Below are 20512 nucleotides of genomic sequence, written 5' to 3'. Positions count from 1 at the left end.
GATATGGGCTCTGTCAAAGTGAAATATTTCTGTTTTTAAAAATGGAACGATTTTCACTTGTGTTTCTGAAAATAGTCACATTTCCATTCAACAGTGTGATTATGTGTATGATAAATACAGACTACAACAGCACAACAGCACAGCCATAAAAGCTCAAGCGGCAAATAAGGTAACACTATGATAACTGCACTTTAAAGGTACAGTGTGTAACTTTCTGGAGGTGGCACGTCACCTGCATGATTGCATGGAAATAGAAAGTTAAAACCATACCGCAGAACATTCTTCATGGAGATAGATTTGGTTTTATGCCATACTGACAAAGCCAAAGGAACAACATTTTCATAGAAACAAGCAGAAGGCCCTCCTCCAGAACAAATAAAGTCAGGTTTGTGGAGATGCAAGCCTGCTCACAGTATTAATACATTTTTAGTTTTTTTTTGTTTAGTTTTTCAGAGCTATAAACAGTTTTTGGGCTAAAAGTTGTTGTTACTGTAGCTTTAATTCGCCTTAGTAAAGGGTCAGTCTATATGAAATCAGCTGCCTTTCATTCAAATTCAATTTTTTTTTTTTAATTACCAAATGAAAGAATCAGAAATGTTAGCTCAATCCCTTGAGTCGTTCCTGAATTATGGCCCGTTGAAATTTTGGAGCAATGCCCACTTTTTTGGAAGCCTTAATTTATACACATGTTTGAGAGACCTTAACTTCAGGGGAGATTCCTTGAAAACATCTGATTTCATTTGAACTGACCCTAAAGCATGAACAAAACTGTAATAAATAATGAAAACAAGTTATAATAGTAGTTATTAATAGTTATTAGGGATTGTAACAGTAACTGAAATATCGTGATGTCGTATCGTCAGAGGTCTCACAGTCATATCGTGAACTGTCACAATATATCAAATTACAATTACAAGTCTCTTCACTTAAATTAATATCTATGGTGCAGCACTAAAGGGAACTACATAGACCATGATCCTTTGCTCCATTTCAGTACAGACTACATGAAGAAATAACTGTTATAAGCACTTTCAGTAACACTTTATAATAACTACACCTTATTTAGCCTTAATAAAGCATGAACAAAGACTTAATACTGAATAATGATTCACGCTTAGTAACTACTCAATTACTACCTGAATTAGCACTTAACTTGAACTTAATTCGTCTGTGCTGCAAATAGTAACTCATTAGTATTTCTTCTACTTAGTTACTCATGAACTAACCATTTGCGTGTGTATTTGTAAATGTATATTTAAGTACAAATTTGAGCATTTATTAATGTTTAGTAAGCCATGAGAAAATGATTTACTAGTAATGCATTATTGTTTCTGTGGAATTTGACCAACCTTAACAAATGCTTAATAAACATAATTAGTCTTCACTTTAAAAAAGCTCTCAGAAAGACTTAACTAACATTATCATTGAATTGCATTATTAGTAAATCATTCTCTCATAGCTTACTAATCATTAATAAATGCTCAAATGTGAACTTAAATATGCATTTGTAAACATGCAAATGGTTAGTTCATGAGTAATTAAGAAGTACTGAGTTACTATTTACAGCACAGGTGAATTAAGTGCAAGTTAAGTGCTAATTAAGGTAGTAATTAAGTAGTTACTAAGCGTGAATCATTATTAATTAAGTCTTTGTTCATGCTTTATTAAGGCTAAATAAGGTGTAGTTATTATAAAGTGTTACCGCACTTTCTTATTAAGTTTTGTCAAGGCATTTTATGAGGAAAATGTACCATATTCACAGTTTTGTTTGCCTCCACAAAATATCGCAGTGAGTATAGTACCTTGAGATTTATATCCTGAAAATATCATACCATGAGATTTGGATATCGTTAAATCCATAATAGTTATAATACCCATCTAAATCTATGGGTGAAATCTGAGTACATCAAATAATAACATATATTTAAGGAAAAGAAAGAAGATTAAAAGAGTAGTTGCTAAACCTGAATCAAGAACCCATTTGTTACTATGAATTAAGCCTTTCTTCATGCTTTATTATGGGTAATTACACTGTAGTCATGATAAAGTGGCCCCAATAATTCTGTCATAGTATTTTATAGCTCTTCCACGCCACATGAGAGAACTGTATTTGCTTTTAGATTATGGAGCTTAATGAGCACAAAAAAGCTACACATTTTGCCCGGCATTACTCACAGTTTTCCTCGCACACATAAAGACGCAAACATCGCTGAACTCATCAAGTCTTGGCTGCGCGCTAACGTTTTCTAATTATTCTCACATTTACAACATACAGTATAATAAAAACCCACAACAGTTAACCGGCAAAACGCCAAAGTCTGTTGGAAAAGTATTGATAGAGCTTTATTAAATGAAAGCTGTGAAATGGATGCACTTGCTTATTGTTATAATTCGCACTACATCATAACCACTACAATTACGGAACATATGGGAGTGTGATACGTGGGCTTTGAACAGAGCATATTGCCTGCCATATTGCGATTGCATAATTTGATGCTCCGGTGCTTTGAATAAGCCACAAACAAAGCATGAAATTAGATGCTCCTTCTAGACCCATTATCAGAAATACCTCCGCACTTTTTATAGCGCAGCATATTGTTCACTGTATGTGGTAGAGCCAACTTGGAATAGAAAGTGCTTTCAAATTTTCACCCCGTGGTTTCGCTAATGTGTTTATATTTGAGAATGAAAAAGTGTCGGAAAAACTTGCCTCAGCTCACGTTCGCGGGGCCGTGGTCAGCTGAGGAAATTATTGGTCGATTAAAGAGCTGATGGATTAGGCGACAAAAAGGGGGCGTGGCAAGAAACTATTAACTATGTGTATAATAAGGCTAAAAATATCTGATCAAATATCTGCATTCACAAGAGAAAACAGAAGATTTCTCACTAAATCTAAATCTAAATCTATTTCTACAGATAAGTTCTACAAAATAGGGTTGTCAAAAGTACCAAAAATGAGGTACCAATCGATACGAAAACTAGTATTGAAACTACTGACTCTATTTGAGCAGGTATCAGTACTAAAAAAGTCACATTCGCAGGACGGAACTGATCTTTTCCTGAATAGCTTTAGAATGATCTTGAACAAGTATAAGAGCACAAAGTCAGTTAAGGCATTGTTTCCCAAAGACTGGGATCCTCAGGTGGTCGTAAGAGATTTTTTTTTGGGTCATCTTGTCACGATCTGCATGTAGGTCTGCAATGTACAGTTGTGACACTGATCTGTGTATTGAGCTCTCCTCCTGCACCCTGGCTACAAAAACACAGACAGGCCCACCTATTTCATTAAAAATGTTGAAAAGTTAAGACATGTTTTGTATAATTTCTAATCTTTTTATAATGATTTTATTTGTTTGAATATTGCTATTCAATTGAATGCTGAAAAGAAAAAGAAATGTTCTACATTTAATGTCCAAATCGGCGACTTATGGATCCTTTTATTGCTGCTTGTTTACACGAATTATTCATGTTCAGTAATGGTCAGATCCACCTTTATTTTGTGATTTACAAATAATGTCTATTGACATGGGTCGTGAAGGTTTATGACTTTTAAAATATGGGTCTCCAGAAAAAAAGTTTGGGGAAACACTGACATAAGGCATCCGTGGCACTGGAATCGGAATCTGTACTGAGTATCAAGTCTATTCCTTGGTATCGAAATGGAGTTTACTAGTTTACACTACTTGGAAAAAGTGTACTTATATGTAAAAAGGCAGGTTAAACTCATGCTTCACTTTCAAATCTTAAAGGTGGATTGTGTAACTTTTCGGTTGGAGGGTCACTTTCTTGTCTCTATGGAGATGTCATTGCCTCTACCTTTTATTTATTTAGTTACAGGTGGTTTTATAGCTCAAAAATACCTATAAAAACAGACATTCTGACTGTGAGCGGGGTCGCCTCTCCACAGATCTAACCTGTAATTTGGTCTGGTTTGGTCTCCATGAAGAAAAAAAGGTTTAAATCATGCTGTCCATGGAGAAAAGCATCTGACGGACCAACCAACAGAAAAGTTACACAGCAATGCACTTTAACCTAACCCACTACCTTGAGGTGGCTGTCTTATATAAATCCTTAAAATCAAAATAAAACAATTAATTGACTAACAAAAACTTTGGTCATCAACCGATTAATCGACAAGAACTACAGTCGTACACATTTGTATGGAAGTTTTGACCTAGTATGGAGACTGACCTGTCTTGAAGATCTCGTAGCGTATGGAGAATCCCGCTCCGTGGGTCTCGTAGTCCGACACAAACTTGATGAAGAGTTGGTTTCCGGAGGAGACCACGGGCGAAGGAGCGATTTTACCACAGTACTTTCCCACCAGCTGACCGCTCTCATCCACGCCATCCCGGACCTCAACGTAGTCGTACCTGAACAAGACAAAAGAGGACATCAGTTAGACATGCTTGAGAAGTTATTTTAGTATATGTGTATTTGTAACATCATTTACAGATCAAAAGTTACTGTAAAAGTAGTATGAACCGTACAGTTTTGTATAGTTAGTACACAAAATGTCAACTGAAATTCTCTTATTTTCCACCTTTGTTAATCAAAAATAACATCTAGGTAAGTCTGTGCAATTAATTTAATTTTGATCAAGATTTCAATTTTGTGTGTCGAACAATCTGCAAACTCATATATTCAAACTGAAACAACAAAGCTTAACAAAGCTTATTTTGGGATTTTTTTATATAAATAAGTATATTTATTTTATTTTTTAAATGTAGAGATTGTAGAACAGCTGGATATATAGTTTATTTAGCATACTTCTATATTTTTCTATGCCTTATTTCATGTTCATAGTATATTTTATTCATTTTATGTTTTATAAATTGCAAAATTACTTTTCAGTTTAAAAGTTTTTTGTGGGGGGTTTTTGAGAGAAATGCTGAATAAATGCATCATGTAAATAAAAATAAAATTGTTTCAATAACTGTGATTTCAATATTGACCAAAAGAATCGTGAAAATTATTTTTTTCCATAATGGAGCAGACCTACATCTAGATCACAAAAGCACTGACATTTTAAATACCTTTCCAATTCTAAAGTTGTCAGATGTTTTCAATAATAGTTTCAAACTATGAAAATGTCACAGAGATATTATTTCTTTGCTTAAAATGTCTCACAGTATGGCATTAAAGTCCTATCTTGCTTTATCTACGTTGACTTTTTCTTTACAGGCACTTTTAAATCCTGCCTTTCCACAGATCTGACCAGTAACAGAGGCTATTGTGACTTTTTTTTTTTTAAACTTATCCATCTTTTGACATTTCTGGCAACACAATACCTCCATGGAAACAAGTACGTGACCAGAAAGGTTACATAGTGCCGCTTTAATTGAACCACATTAACAAAATAATAACCACAGAACAAACATTTAGAAACTGTGCACTTCCACTCTATTCAGCAGTTAAAGCCAACGACCCGTCACTGCCAGACCAGCGAGCCAAAAATATTTTCAAATATTATGAACCCCCCCCCAAAACCACATTTGAAATCTGACTTTTTAATAATGTTCTCATGGATTTATTGGAGTCCTGTAGCGCGGAGTGTTCATCGTGGGTGTACTCCGACATGGCTGTTGGGGAGCAGAGAGCACGCTAACATATTGTGCAGCTAATGTGGCGGAAATAAAACAGTCTCCTAATGAGGTCCCGGGTTAAAACTCTCCGAACAGGTGGGCTGGTTTTTACTTTCATTAAACAGACCTGGCCCGCGCTCCGTAACACCGGCTTTTGTGTACCCTGCAGCGGCTACCTCACCTTACGTAACAACGCTAACTCCCCAAACTTGCCTTTCTGTTTATCTGTAGTTCTAATATCGCAAACGTTGAATGCGATTATCTCGTGGCTTCGGGGTTGAGCGTAGGAAGAGCAGGTGCTAATGCTTTTAAATACCGTACGCTCACACATACACACACACAGCGGAATTGGAATTTCAAACCCACGGCTGTTGAAGAGATGTTTAATTGAATCATTTGAGCGTAGAAAGGGGGGAAAACGGTTCGGGGACTGCGGCGAAGAGAATGAGAAGCAATGGACGCAATCTGGCATGTGAAATTCCATACCACGGCGTGACTGCGCGTTCAGGGTGGTCCAAACGGCCTGGAGGTATCGTGTGTGCATGCTGGTGTAAAGAGTCGGGTTTAAATGAGTTTAAGTTGGGGATTTCGCTTCCAAGCTCCCGTTGGTGTGTGTCAGAGGAGTGTCAGTTTTGTTACTTAAGTGAAAGTACAGATATAGAAACAATAAAAAGAAACAAAACAAAGCTCACATAAAAGTATCACATTGAAAAAATCTACTAAAATAAAAGTACTCGTTTTAAACAGACGTGTAGAATCATCCAGGCAGAATCTAGCCTGGCCCCAATTTCATTTCTCTCCAGCGACTAGGTCAGGAATCTGAATACACTAGACCAGGGGTGTCCAAACTTTTTCCATCAAGGGCCAAATATTTAAACACAGACAAAGCAGAAAGCTGATTGAGGGCCACAGACTGGTGCTCAATGCAGTGAATAATTGAAATATGTGTATTTTTAACACGTTACAATAAGCCATCAGACTTTATTCATGCTAAGATCCTTAAAACTACACACTAAATTTAAAATTTTAGCTTTATCAAGGTAGATTTTCAAAAATATATTTCATATATATATGTTAAAAGTTAATATTTAACTGATTCACCTGGAAGCCTGAGGGCCAAGAAAAATTTGTCAGAGGGCCACATTTGGCCCATGGGCCATAGTTTGGACATGCCTGCCCTAGACGGTTTGCAAGAACCCCGGAAGTGCGAGTCCAGGCACCAATTCCCGAGATCGAGGATTTAAAGCCGGAATAAATAGAATGTTTGGTGAATTTCATCAAGGGGAAAGTTATTTTCCTTCTTCCTACGGGATTTGGGAAAAGCTTAATAAACCAGTTAGCCCCCTTAGTGGCGCATTACATACATCACGACCAAATAGCAGCGATTGGTTAAATAAAAAAGTACCCGCCTACCGTAGAGCGAATGAATCCTAATGTGGCGAGGTCAGACGGTTTCTACGAAGTGAAACAGCTGAAGAATCAGGCTAGTAGAATCCATGGCAAAGGAGAAATTCGATTTGTTAACTGGACAAACATTTATACATTATTAGTTGTTTTAGTTTCAGAGTAGTTTCAGTGTATTTAGCTCCTCCCTTCAGGCAGATGTAAGGAAGTGTCCACCAGCATCTGACCAGAACTGAAGAAGCAAAATTTTTTGACCTAAATAAACGTTTGTCCCGTTAACAAATTAAAATTCTCTTTTGCCGCCCATTTACTTGAAGGTGCATTGTGTAACTTTTCCAGTAGAGGGTCCATCAAATGCTTTTCTCCAAGGAGATGTTATTGCTTTGTCTGGACTGTTTCACAGTATGGTATTAAACCTTTCTATCTTCATTGAAACCAGACCAAGTTACAGGTCAGATCTGTGGAGAGGCGACTCCACTCATTCAGAATGCCTATATTATTATTTTTATTTTTTATTTTTTGGCAATTTTGAGCTATAAAACACCTAGTAGAACTGTTTAATATTACACTTTGGAACATTCCAGATAGAGCGGATATCTGTAGAAACAAGTAGGTGATGGACCCCCAACCAAAAAGTTACGTAGAGCACCTTTAAAGAGTAAAAAGTAACAATATTTTGAGCAGATTTTCAGATGTAATAAAGCATCAAATGGAGAGATTTTGTTAAAGATTTTATTTGTATATTTTTGTTTGCCCAAACCCTTCAGGCTTTTCAGCAGGCCTCAAACAATAATAAAAACTAACTTCAAAATCGGTTTAAGTAAAGTACAGATACCTAAAATGTATACGGAAGTGCAGTAGTACTTTTTTACTTTGTTACATTCCTTCACTAGTGTCTGTTTGGAGAATGGAGAGGTAAATGGTTTCTGAAATGACTGCAAAAAGCCAGTTTCGGCAATCCGTGCGACGTAATTGCCCGTAACACCGTCTCATGCCAGGTTGCAAGATCCAAAGGCCAATTATCCAATCTAAGCGTGCCCAGAATCTGACAACCTGCGTGCAAGCAAAACTCATAGTAGAATCCTCAAAAGCCGGGGCTAGTTTTAAGCAGTTGCGCTCTTTAACAACGCTGAAAATACTGAAATGTGTGATAAATCAGTTTATGGTTTTAAAAGATTTGAATTTGAATGATTGTTGACAAGAATTTACTGAACATACTTCTGTTGGAATCCTATAGTTTTGTGGTGGAAAATTACGCATTAGCAAACGCTGTCAAGAAAAGTTTGAAGAAAGAAAACTCAAGACAAAACACAAAATGGATTTAAATAATGCATTTTCAGGAGCCTGTGATGAATATGAGCAGTGGTTTAGTGGGGGTACGAGATTTGTGACGTCATTGATGTGAACCCCCCAAACAAACATAAAGGCACCAGCCCAGTAAAAGTAAGTAATATGTTATGTTGTTTTTTTTTAAATCACAATGATGCGGAATCATGTTATTTAGATTAACGCCTTCAGAATCACCTACAGAATATAAATCATACTCTATAACACATGAACCAGGACAGGACTAAAACTGGTCTAAACCAGGTCTAAACCAGGACTAAACCAGGACTAAATCAGGTCTAAATCAGGACAAAACTAGGTCTAAAACAGGATTAAAACAGGAATAAAAGAAGACTAATCCAGGACTAAACCAAGGCTAAAACAGGACTAAACCAGGTTTAAACCAGGACTAAACCAAGTCTAAACCAGGACTAAACCAGGTCTAATCCAAGGCTAAAACAGGACTAAACCAAGTCTAAACCAGGACTAAACCAGGTCTAAAACAGGACTAAATCAGGACTAAATTAGGTCTAAACCAGGACTAAAACAAGACTAAATCTGGACTAAACTAGGTCTAAACCAGGATCAAACCAGGACTAAACCAGGACTAAACTACATCTAAACCAGGTTTAAACCAGCTCTAAACTTGGACTTGACAATGAGAGAGAGAGAACCCCGAGTCCACGGAGCAGGGTGTCCGCAAAACGCAATCAGGGAACGGCTGCTCTTACCCTTGTGGGACCTGAAGCTCTATGTTGTTCCATTCTCCTACAGTGACCCGATGGTCTGTCTCAGTTCTGGTTTAGACCTGGTTTAGTCCTATTTTTGTGCTGTTTTAATCCTGGTTCAATCCTGGTGAGTGCAAGTAACTGAAAAACTTGTGACTGTAAATATAAATGTGAGACTTGTTTACCTGCACAAATCAGCTCAGCTTTTCCAGCTTAGTCAGTTCTTTATTGACAAATTGCGTTAAAATATGGCACAAATAAAAGTCTAATAACACTTCAGACAGAGCAGAGCATACAGTTAGCATCACAGCCCAAGACAAAGTATCAATATGCCAACTGTACAACTCTGCAACAGGTCAGGATGTAACTAGCCCACGCTTTGAAACTCGAGACTGTACCCAAACCTTCCAGAAGAAATCCCACTTGAAATGTTATTCCAGTCATAGTTTCGGAACCAAATAATAAATTTCATATTCCAGTAATATACAGAAGGTGTGTGGCCCCATTTATCCATCTCACCCCAAAAACTATGTTCCTTCTGGGCACAGCATCTGCCGCCGCCTATTTTCATACTTTTCTCTCGCTTCCCAAATTACTGTAAAAACATCAATCCCCCTCCGCGACCCTACACTCACTAATGCGTCGGATTTGACAGCAAAACCGCGAATAACAACTCCTCAAACCCTCAGGTATGGCCAGACACGTTACCGCGAGCGCATTTCTCCACCGACGCGCATTCCCCGGGCTACCATAAGTCTCCCGAACATATTTGTCTAACAGAAATGGGCTAACGCGAGGTGGCTGGGGTGAAGTGAAAGAGTGGGGTTTCTTGTCACTCGGTCGTTATGTGAAATGTTATGGCAAGTGTTGAGAGAGGGAGCGATCGGGAGAGGAGAGAAGAGAAGAGAGAGGAGGAGAGGAGAGGCGGCGTTGGTGGAAATTGGCTCCCCCGGGGTGGTTGCCGCGCAGTAGATGGATGACTTCACTTGTCTTGCTGCTCGGATGGAGTGATCTGAGGTGATACAGAGCTGCCAAGTCGCATCAAGCGTTTGCCTCTTTTACTTTTCTTCTCTTTTTCGAATGGGAGTCCGGGCTGGTAGCTATGGAGATGGGTTTGTGGTGAGTTTGTATCGCCGGTGAGGACAGCGAGATAATACTTCAGGCTGTTAAGGCGCAGTCCATATCGGAGAAGTCGGACTGAAGACTCCTTTTCATTTGTTCATTTTTGATTTGCATGTTCGGTACTGGTGAAATTGTCAGCGAAAACTCTTGGAAAAGCAATGCCAATACTGTATTTTCATGTATCCCTGTCACAATAACATGGACTTATGCTTATAAGGGATTTTAAAATCTTAAATGCAGTGGTGTAGTGGAGATTTTTGAAGTGAGGGTACACGATTTGTGACGTCATCGATGTTATTAACATTGACACCATTCATAATCACATACACAGAACATAAATCAAAGACTACATGAACAAGGAGGATTAAACCAGGACCGAACCAGCACTAACACAGGACTAAACCAAGACTAAACCAGGACTAAACCAAGGCTAAAACAGGACTAAACCAGGACTAAAACAGGTCTAAACCAGGTCTAAACCAGGACTAAACTGTGACTAAACCATGATTAAACCAGGACTAAACCAGGACTGAACCAGCACTAACACAGGACTAAAACAGGACTAAACTGGGACTATACTAGCTCAAAACCAGGACTAAACAAGGTCTAAACCAGGACTAATCTTGGACTTGAGAGCGAGAGAAAACCCCGAGCCCGCGGAGGAGGGTGTCCACAAAGCTCGATCAGGTGACGGCAGCGCTTAGCCCTGAGCCGCCGGTCTCCGCGGGTGCACCTTCGGGCCCGTCCTGTCACTCAGTCCTGGTTCAGTTCTGGTGTAGTCCTGGTTCAGACCTGGTTTAGTCGTGTTTTAGTCCTGCTTTCATTCTGTTTTAGTTCTGTTTTCGTCCTGTTTTAGTCCTGGTTTAGACCTGGTTTAGACCTGGTTTAGATCTGTTTTAGTCCTGGTTTAGATCTGTTTTAGTTCTGTTTGAGTCCTGTTTTAATCCTGTTTTAGTCCTGTTTTAATCCTATTTTAGTCCTGTTTTAGTCCTGTTTTGGTCCTGTTTTGGTCCTGTTTTGGTCCTGTTTTAGTCTTGGTTCAGTTCTGGTTCAGTCCTGGTCCCTCCTGTCTCAGGTCATTATAGGACAGTAGTGCAGATTTCATGAGCCTATGCAGTTTGTTTTCACCAGTGCCAAAATCTTCAGTTTGACATTTAAGTTGTAACTATTTTATATTTTTGTTATTTATATTTGTTATTTTTTTTATATCTCACATCAAGCGTACCCCTGCGTACCATACCCTGTTTAAACGTCCTATTTCATACAAAATGGTGTTCATTTTCAAGTTAACAAGAACCTTTGACTTTTTGTTTTAATAAAGTCTCTAATTGCAGGGTTTATATCATCCAAATGATTCTAGTGAAGGTGTATGGAGTTTAAAAACACAGGGAGCCCATTAACGTAAACTACTGCCACAACATGAAGTCAAATATCGGTATCGGTTCAAAAGAATCCATGTCAAACATCCCTAATTTTTGTAACATTTAAGCTTCAAACGATAGAATAACTATGATTCTTTGACAATAATGAATAAAATGATTTACTCTCCTGCTAAAATCATCTGTTTTATTTCGTTTTCTGCGGTAATAAATCACACTTTAAACTATTTCAACATGAAGTGCCTACCTTTATTTTTCCAGCGTAATCTGATACGCTAACTCGCAACCGCTAATGAGAGAGTGTTCCGTGTTCCAGCATATTAATTAAACCACAAGGTAGTTAATGGTTTAGGAGTAATTGAGTTGTTTTATGGGTCCCCAGCTGCCTATGGACCAAAAGAACTTTCAACCTTCTCTGTCCGTGTTTTGATTGTTATTATATGGGCCAATAGTAAACAAATTTAACAGGAACATCGCAACCAACTGGCTTGAAATGGCTTTACTTTAAGGCTGCAAGTTAACCGATTAATCGCAACCCTAACCCTAATCCAATATTGAAATTGTTGAATAGTTTTAGTAAGCAAATAATCGTAAACTGACTTATATATAGGCCAAAGCACATGATGAGGTGAGGGAAATTAATAACCAAAAACCGTCTTTCTTTTGTCTGTAAAAGTTCCACCACGATGTCCTAAAGAGGTTTCGTTTTCAGATTTACTTGCGTACAATTGAACAAAAATCTCTTTCGCAGTCCACTCAACTTATCGATTAACAAAATAATCATTAGTTGCGGTCCTACTTACTTTCAGGGTATCCCCAGGTTTGACTACCCCAAATTTAAGACTTTTTTAAAGCCTTTTTAAGACCAATTAAATGAAAATTAAGACCAACATCGCACCCATTACGCAGGCGAAAAACACCAAATCCAATTCTAATAATGACCAACTACTAAATCTAGAACCTAAGCACCACTGTGGATTAAACCTACACTTCCCAATGATCCATCCAACATCTTCCTCCACTCTACTGATCGTTTACTCATTGCCACCGGTGCCAGAAACCAAAGTATTGTTTGCGCAAACTCTAAATTAACGTTACGCAATTTCACGTTGTCTTTTTTTCCATTTCACTGCAGCCCGGTTGAGTTTACAAAAAATAGGCTTATGAAATTTAAGACCGTTGTGAAAAACTAAGACTTGGACAACATAATTTAAGACTTTTTAAGGCCTTAATTTAAGAACATGAAATTTCAGACCTTTTTAAGACTTTTAAGCCTGACTTTATTTCTTAATTTTCGTTTTGGTAAACAATTGGAATGACTGACATATGGTTAAAGAAAAGATCATGTAAAACAGAATAAGATCAGACCCTTGGCGAAAACAGGCAAATAACTTTGAGCTTGAAAATGCTAACGTTAACTAGTTGAAAACATGTTGTGAACATGTGTGTCAACTCCGCAAAAACGATAAAATAACAGTGCTAATCAGGGTATAACAAAACCAACAAAGCAAACCATAACAATCTCTTTGCTCAGCTCCTCACCTGTTTCTAGTTTCGGAGAAGAGTACAAGCCATAACTATTGTACAGTTAAAGATCGGTCCACGCTCTTTGGCCCCTGTTTCTTTCTTATTGGAGCGATTTGAGCCAAGGTGTCTGCTCCTCCACCAGCTGTAGCAACATCCCGTCTCGCCTTACACAAGCAGGGCATTGTCTGGGAGCTCTTTATCAGCGGTGCACTGGTCACAATACTGGTTCTGCTCGGGCTTTACGATGTTCTGGCTCCCGTGAAGCGTGGATCGAGTTTCTGGCGTAACAATGTCATTGCTGTGCCTGGTTTTATCACCGATGCACTGCAAAAACAAAGGCGACCTATGTATGCAAGTTAAAGTTTTATGTACGTTTCAAATATTCATCTTAATTTAGTGTGTGGACTAGTTTGTCTTGACATTTTTATGCTACTTCCTGAGGTTTATATAAGCGCTCCAGCCTTTCAGAAGCTAGAGTTGACTTTTGTTAACAACAACTAGCATTCTAACCATGCACAATTCTTATTTTCAGGTTTTTGGACGATAAATACACTTCATAAGAACAAAATACAAATCACAGCCAGTGTGTTTGTCTTCCGAAAGTTGGCGGTTCAAATCCTGCTTGCGAATAGGACTGGGTATCATTAAGAAGCCGATACAATACATATCTCGTGGGGGTGTAACAATATCCAAGTCTCACGATACGATATCGTCACGGTATGAACCTCACGGTACGACGTTTATTGCAATATCGTGGGAAAGTTCACAAAATGATGTGGAGGCTCACGATCAAGAATATAACAATATCCAAATCTCTGGGACGATATTTTCACGATATACATCTCAAGGTACAATATTTATTGTGATATTTTGTGGAGGTTAACAAAACTGTTAAAATGCCACTTTTTCCACAATACGATACATATCTCAATACTGTGCACTTTTGATTTGATACGATATGTTTCAAATCGATTCAATACAGTTAAAAAAATAAAAATAAAGGTTAAATCATGGCTGTGACAATAAAAGTCTTCATTAAACCACGTCTTGTGCAAAGTTCATGTGAAACTCAAACATTTTAATTGTCAAAACGGTGAAAATGTTGAATGTGTCGCATAAATGAGTTTCCTTCCACTAAAAAAGCAACAAAACTGTATCGCTGTAACAAAATAATTGAGTAAAATATACAAAATACTTGAGTAAAATATACCAAAAAATACTCTTGGTGATATATCGATACAGCAGCCCATGATATTGGTACTGTATCATCACATTAAACGATACGATATATAGATATTTTGATATTTTTGCACACCCCTACTTGCAACATAGAAGAAAAACAAAAACAAAACAAAAAAAACATTTACTATTTTGGATTCATGTAGATACTCCTTTATTTTACTGTATAATTCTGGTCTAGTCCTGGTTTTGTATTAATCTGATTTACGTTTAGTTCCAGTTTTAGTCGCCGTTTAGTCCAAATTTTTGAACTGTAAAGGCAACGCTGTAGAACATTTTTAGGCATCTTATATTTTTCTGCCAAATCCCGTAACACATTTTCCCCCAACACAACAGCTTCCGAAATAAAACCGAAAAATATTCACAACGCAATTTAGCTATTTCTCTACCCTGTTGGAAGTTTCTATTTGCTCAATCAATGCTCTCCTCGCTCCGCTCCCCAGCTCACTCAGGAGAGCATCCATCTTGGTCGTGGGCCCGCTCCGTTCTATCAACAGCCCTATGATTCACCTCAGCCTTCTGTGTCTCTCCTGCCTCTATCTCCCATGCACAAGTGCCAAAAGCAGGAGGACCACGGACGCCGAAAAAAATAGATACCGAGATGGATCACTAAGTGTAGGAGCCGGAGCCAGAGAGAGGCGAGAGCTGGGTGAGAAACTGCGTCGATACACGGTTATCTAGTCCCGGTTGATTTGTGCTTATTTGACTGCCAGTTCGCTTTGGTTTTTACTATGTTGTTTTATGTGAATTACCATTTTATTGACCATTTTTTACACATTTGTTTATCCAGCTTAAAAATAACCGATGTTTTTTCTTCCTTAGGTGCATCTGATTGGGAACAGCCAAACAGAAGACAAAGTTGGTGATAATAAACCAATGCATGCTGAATAAATCTGAAAATAAATGGTGCACTGTGTAACTTTCCTGCTTGTCTCCGTGGGGATGGTTTTGTCTTTATCAGTGGTGTTCCGCAGTTAGGCATTACAGTATTTTTCGAACTACAAGTCACACTTTTTTTCATGGTTTGGGTGGTCCTGCAGCTTATAAATGTTCACACTGACAGCCTCGAGGGGGCGCTCTATTCTTGTGTGTGAGTATCTGCTGCTCCTGTTCCTCCTGTACCACTGTCACTTGGCTCTACTGCACATGTCTCCTGCAGAAAGAGCCTCTGTCCTGTCTGTATCACGTCAGTCGATCGCACCATTACTTCGAGACCACTGAAAAGTTTAAAGTGACTTCAGTGACACCGAAACCATCCTGTCAGGATTCAGAAAGGCCGGAATAATTCTAACTTGAACTGATGCTGAGTCTGACGACAGCGACACAGAAGAGGAAGCGGCGCTCTGTTTACCTCTGGAGGTCGTGGAGTTGTTCAGAAGTGACACCGAGGATGAAGAATTGAATGGATTTAGTGATTTGGAGTGAGATGGAGAGTTTGATAAACTTGTTCTGTTCTGTTTTTTATGTTATATTTATCTGAAGAACTGTTCATATGTGACGTTAACAGTCTGTTGTTCTCTCTTCTATTGTTATTACTAGAACTTGACTTTCAAGACGAAATGTCGGTTCTTGGTCTCAAATTTTATAAAATACGTTTCCGCAAAAAGTGTGACTTATATTCTGGTGCAACTTATATATGTTTTTAGTTTCTTAATTACACATTTTTTGCTGGTGTGACCTTTACTCTGGAGTGACTTATAGTCTGAAAAATATGGTACATGTATCTGTTGAGTTTTAATTGCTAAAATGTACCAATTCTTTGGTCATCTCTTCAGTTTTGAACTATAAAATGGTCTGTTTGCATCACCTGTTTGTTTGCATGTAAATAGATATATTTAATGCCATATTGTGGAATATTTCAGGCAAAGAACATCTCCATGGACTCAAGCATAGACGATACATACTGCACTTAAAATTACCAGTAGAATGACCAGATTTCACACTATTTCTGCCATACTACTATATATACCAGCCTGCTATCACTACATGAACAACCCAAATCTGATGAAAAAAAAAAAAAATCATAATTTTCTATGAACTATTGCAACTGCCACTAGATATATGATTCAAATTTGAGACTTCAGTTCAATTTCTATATATTATTTATTCATAATCTCTATAGACGTAATGTTTTTGCTTGCATTTTCTCTGCTCTAATCTGTCAAATCTCCCCTTAACCACAGTAAACATCTCTTCCACAAACAGCGCATTCTATTGACCTGCTATGGGCTTGCATGTGTCCAAACACCATTTTCCTCCCCTCTCCTCTCTGACTTTCTCCATTCACCATCCAAATAACAGCAACACTCTGGCTCCTTTCACACAACCTCCTCTTTTAAGAAAACGCTTTATTGTGTTTTTGTTGCCGGCGCATCATCATCTTCTCCGATTGCCCTCGTAAAGGCCTCGCAGCGGGAGGGAGGGATGCAGATGGAAGGGAGAAGACGCCCCAGGGATCCACTCTGTATTCTGTGTGCGGGGAAATAAAAAGCAAAAGCTCTCAGATGAAAATGTCTGTTTAAATGACTGTGCTCGAAAAACTCCCGAGGTTCTACGCCAATGGGTTTGTGCATTTGCAATAGGTTTTTAAGAGTGGGGAGGGGGCCGGGACGTAGATGGGAGGGAGCGGAGGGTTGCCTTGTTGGTTACGGAGTTAAATGTAGCTTTACCGGTGCTATGTTCTAAGCACCAACACTGCATTATTAAAGATGCATTGTGTAACTTTTCTGCTGGAAGGTCCGTCAAATGTTTTCCGTCAAGGAGATGTTATTGCTTTGTCTGAAATGTTTCGCAGTATGGTATTAAACCTTTCTATCTTCACGGAAACCGAACCAGACCAAGTTACAGGTCAGATCTGTGGAGAGGCGACTCCGTTCACAGTCAGTCCCGTTTTTTCTCATTTCCATTTTTTTTCATTTCCTCCCCAAACATCAAAATCTCCGTTTTATTCTGCCCGGAAACTGCTAACCCTGTAGTTTAGATCTGAACAAAACGTGTTCAGAAATGTGATCCTTGTATTATTTTGTCAGTCTTTTTGTGAATTCTTTTTGGACGTGTTTAAAATGTGAACTCTGAACAGACTCCTACTGCTTGTCAGAAAAATCACTTAGATTTTTTTTTTTTTTTGCAAATCATTCCGCCTACTGAGCACTTAAAAGATACATATGGAAAACCAATACCTATTCCCAATGCAATGCTTTCATTAATTGGGCAATCTTCATTCTACTCCGTCAGTAGGAAGAGAAAGTAGCAAAAACTCAATAGAAAATGGAAATGACGAATAAAATTAAAAAGCAAACCAATCAAATATGTTTTTATGACGATATTGTAGCAAAATTATGCAAATTTGACCAAAAACATGTTTTCATAAAATTCTGTGATCTCAAATCTTGTAGTTTCCGTCCACCAGTTGAAACCAACCTCCTATACAACTATACTATAATTTAACAAATATAGACCTTTTTCACAACGGCTGCGATGAAGTGTCAACGTAACTTCAGGTTAATGCTTTTCTATGGCAAAATATCTGTGTAAATGTCTGGCGTATTTTCCAGCAGCTTCATAAATCTGCCCCATCACCAAATCTTCAACCAACAAGGTCCACAAAAGATAAACATTCTAACATGAACAATTTAATCACTCATCAACTATCCAGGTAAGAAAGATGAAAACGTAAAGGCGAACAACGACATTACTGAGCAAAACTAATGTTATGATCACGAATAAAACAGAAGTAACTTGTTATAACTCAGACTGATTCTGGAATTCAAATTTAAAATCAATTTCATGATGTAGATATTTGCATAGACAGATAGATTTGTGCAGTTTGAATGCTACAGATGTTTACAGATTACATGTCTCCCATTCCAACTGTACAAATATCTCTGTCTATGCCAATATCTACATCATGAAATAGATTTTTTATTTTAATTGTAGAATCAGTCTGAGTTAACAAGTTCCTTCTATTTTATTCATGACCACAACGTTAGTTTTGTTCAGTACTTCACTAATGCGTCATCTTTGTTCACCTTTAAGCTTTTGTCTTTCTTACCTTGATAGTTATGGATAAACTTTTCGTGGACAGAATGTTTATCCTTTGTCGACTTTGGTGGTTGAAGATTTGGTGACGGGGCAGATTTATGAAGCTGGTGGAGAATATGCAAGATATTTCCACAGATATTTTGCCCAAGGAATGCATCAGCCAGGAGTTACATTTACCGCTACTTCTGGCCATTGTAACAAAGGTCTATTGACTTAAACTTAGCTGAAAGATACTAATATTAGTGTCTGTTATTGAAATCTACAATGGAACTACGTTATTTGCAGTCTGCTACTACATTTTGCCACATTTTGGTTTTGCTTTGTCTCTATAAAAAGTCACTAGCAATTAACAATCTGTAGAATTTATTGATTTAAGCGCCATACATTATATTTTGACCTGTGACTGAACGCTAATCGATGGTAATATAACCTCGAGAACTCAAATGGCGTTACGGACGGACCATTTTCCGACATTTTCCAGCTTGAAACTAAATGCTCAAGTGACTGTAGTTAGTTAAAAGCTTTTGTCCCGTGCTCTACAAAAGAACATCAACATGACCTACTTCCAAACCCCACACGGTCTGCCCCGCCAAATTAAACCTTTACTTAAGGGACCCGAATCTGTTGTCATTGCTTTGTTCTCCATCCCTCCTGACGATACTATCCACATATCTATCTTTCTATCCGTCTGTCCGGACCGCTCGGACTTGGGACGCACGTACATTGTCTCCGCCACCTACCTACAGCCACGCTAATAGTCCGAACGGTTTGCCAATCCAACGGGGAAATTAAAGCGGAAAGAAAGAAAAAAAAGAAAAGAAAAGATGAGGAGCCGAGCGCTAAAGGGGGGTAGCACGACGGAGAAGCTTGTAATGTAATTCTCTACGACCTCCGCTTCACCGACTCAAATATATTAGCCTGCTTTATTTCTTGGGGCGCGCGGAGAGAGAAAAAAGCAATCGGCTGGTGTCAAAAGGGAACATTAGGCCTAGCAGTGGAGCCGGGGAGAAGGCGGCAAAGCTAACTATGTGACGGTTCTATTGCCTCAAGCTTAGCCGCCGAAATCATCCGTATGGTAGCTGTAAACGTCGGCTTGATGCGGTCGCACGGAAGCAATCGCTGGCGGAGTAATGCGATGACAGACTGGGTAAGCGGAGTGCAATTGGTTAAACTGGATGTATTATGGTGTACTCAGGTGATTTAAAATGCATTTGGAGCAGTATAAAATTTTGTGTTGTGATTATGTTTGAGAAGGAACGTGATTTTACGATTAGCCGTGATTACTGACACCATATTGGCGCAATATTGGGAAAATAGTCAAGTTAATGTGACGTACAACAGCCAAATTAAAAATACAACAAAACATTTAGCTGTGTTTTTGCCTCTAGAATTGGCACAGTTACAGTTTTCTGTTCTTAAAGGTTGTATAGAGGATTTTTTTAAGGGAAGAGAAATACAACGACAGTCCTTTTTCAAATGTTGTGAAATCACGCTTGTTTACAGCTGTGCGTGTTCAGAATTACTGTTTAAGTGACCTGTCTAGAAATAATTTAGCGACCGACACGTCAGTTTTTAGACCCTTCGTCTGCTTCAGTCGTGCCATCGCTGGAAGAAATCTCCAAGAATCACCTCAGTTGGACTTTGCTCCTTTTCTCCTTCTCTTCTTCTTTCAGCGACCTCAAAAACTTAACTTTCTTTTGCGGAGAACTGGTTGTGGATTCTCGTCCGCCATCGAAACAAACTTTGTGCAAATTGCGAGGAAGCTACAGTTTAAAAAAGCCGCTAAGAACCGCTGCGTAAACCGCGAAAATCCCTGCGCGCCGTGAGTCAGTTATTATAAGGATTATAAGGTGAAACAAACGGATGACACTGAGACTGATCCTTAACCCAAACATCCACGATCCATCGGCAGATCGCTCCTTGTACTACTGATGCGGTTCAGCTTCTATCAACTAAAAGACACGACTCAGTGGAATATGTGTGTTTTTTCTGCGACAAGGCGATGGGGACAGGTGTACCTTGAGTCGACGCAGAACTGTACTTCGCCCTTTACTCTGCGATGTTCCTGACTACGTTAGCCATAATGCTCCGACAATCCATCAAGCGGTGCAGCTTCGTAGCTTAACAAAGTCGTACTAAAACATTTTGACAGATTTTTGAG

At 38.5% G+C, this 20512-nt stretch overlaps 1 protein-coding gene across 5 annotated transcripts in view; it reads right to left on the bottom strand.

The window, feature by feature from the left end:
* The window catches only part of nrp1a (neuropilin 1a), a 218962-nt gene that overhangs the window by 146908 nt on the left and 51542 nt on the right, over positions 1–20512 (bottom strand). For all 5 annotated transcript variants that reach the window (XM_020930709.2, XM_055150807.1, XM_055150804.1 and 2 more), the window contains exon 4: positions 4192–4373. In XM_020930709.2, coding sequence (XP_020786368.1) covers positions 4192–4373 — 182 coding nt within the window. The remainder of the gene's footprint in view (positions 1–4191; positions 4374–20512) is intronic.

This window comes from Boleophthalmus pectinirostris, unplaced genomic scaffold (genome assembly GCF_026225935.1).
Source record: "Boleophthalmus pectinirostris isolate CB_2022bp ecotype Guang Dong unplaced genomic scaffold, ASM2622593v1 HiC_scaffold_15, whole genome shotgun sequence".
NCBI lineage: Eukaryota > Metazoa > Chordata > Actinopteri > Gobiiformes > Gobiidae > Boleophthalmus > Boleophthalmus pectinirostris.
The sequence above is the reverse complement of the archived record's forward strand: the minus strand, read 5'-3'. Positions and strand labels throughout refer to the sequence as shown.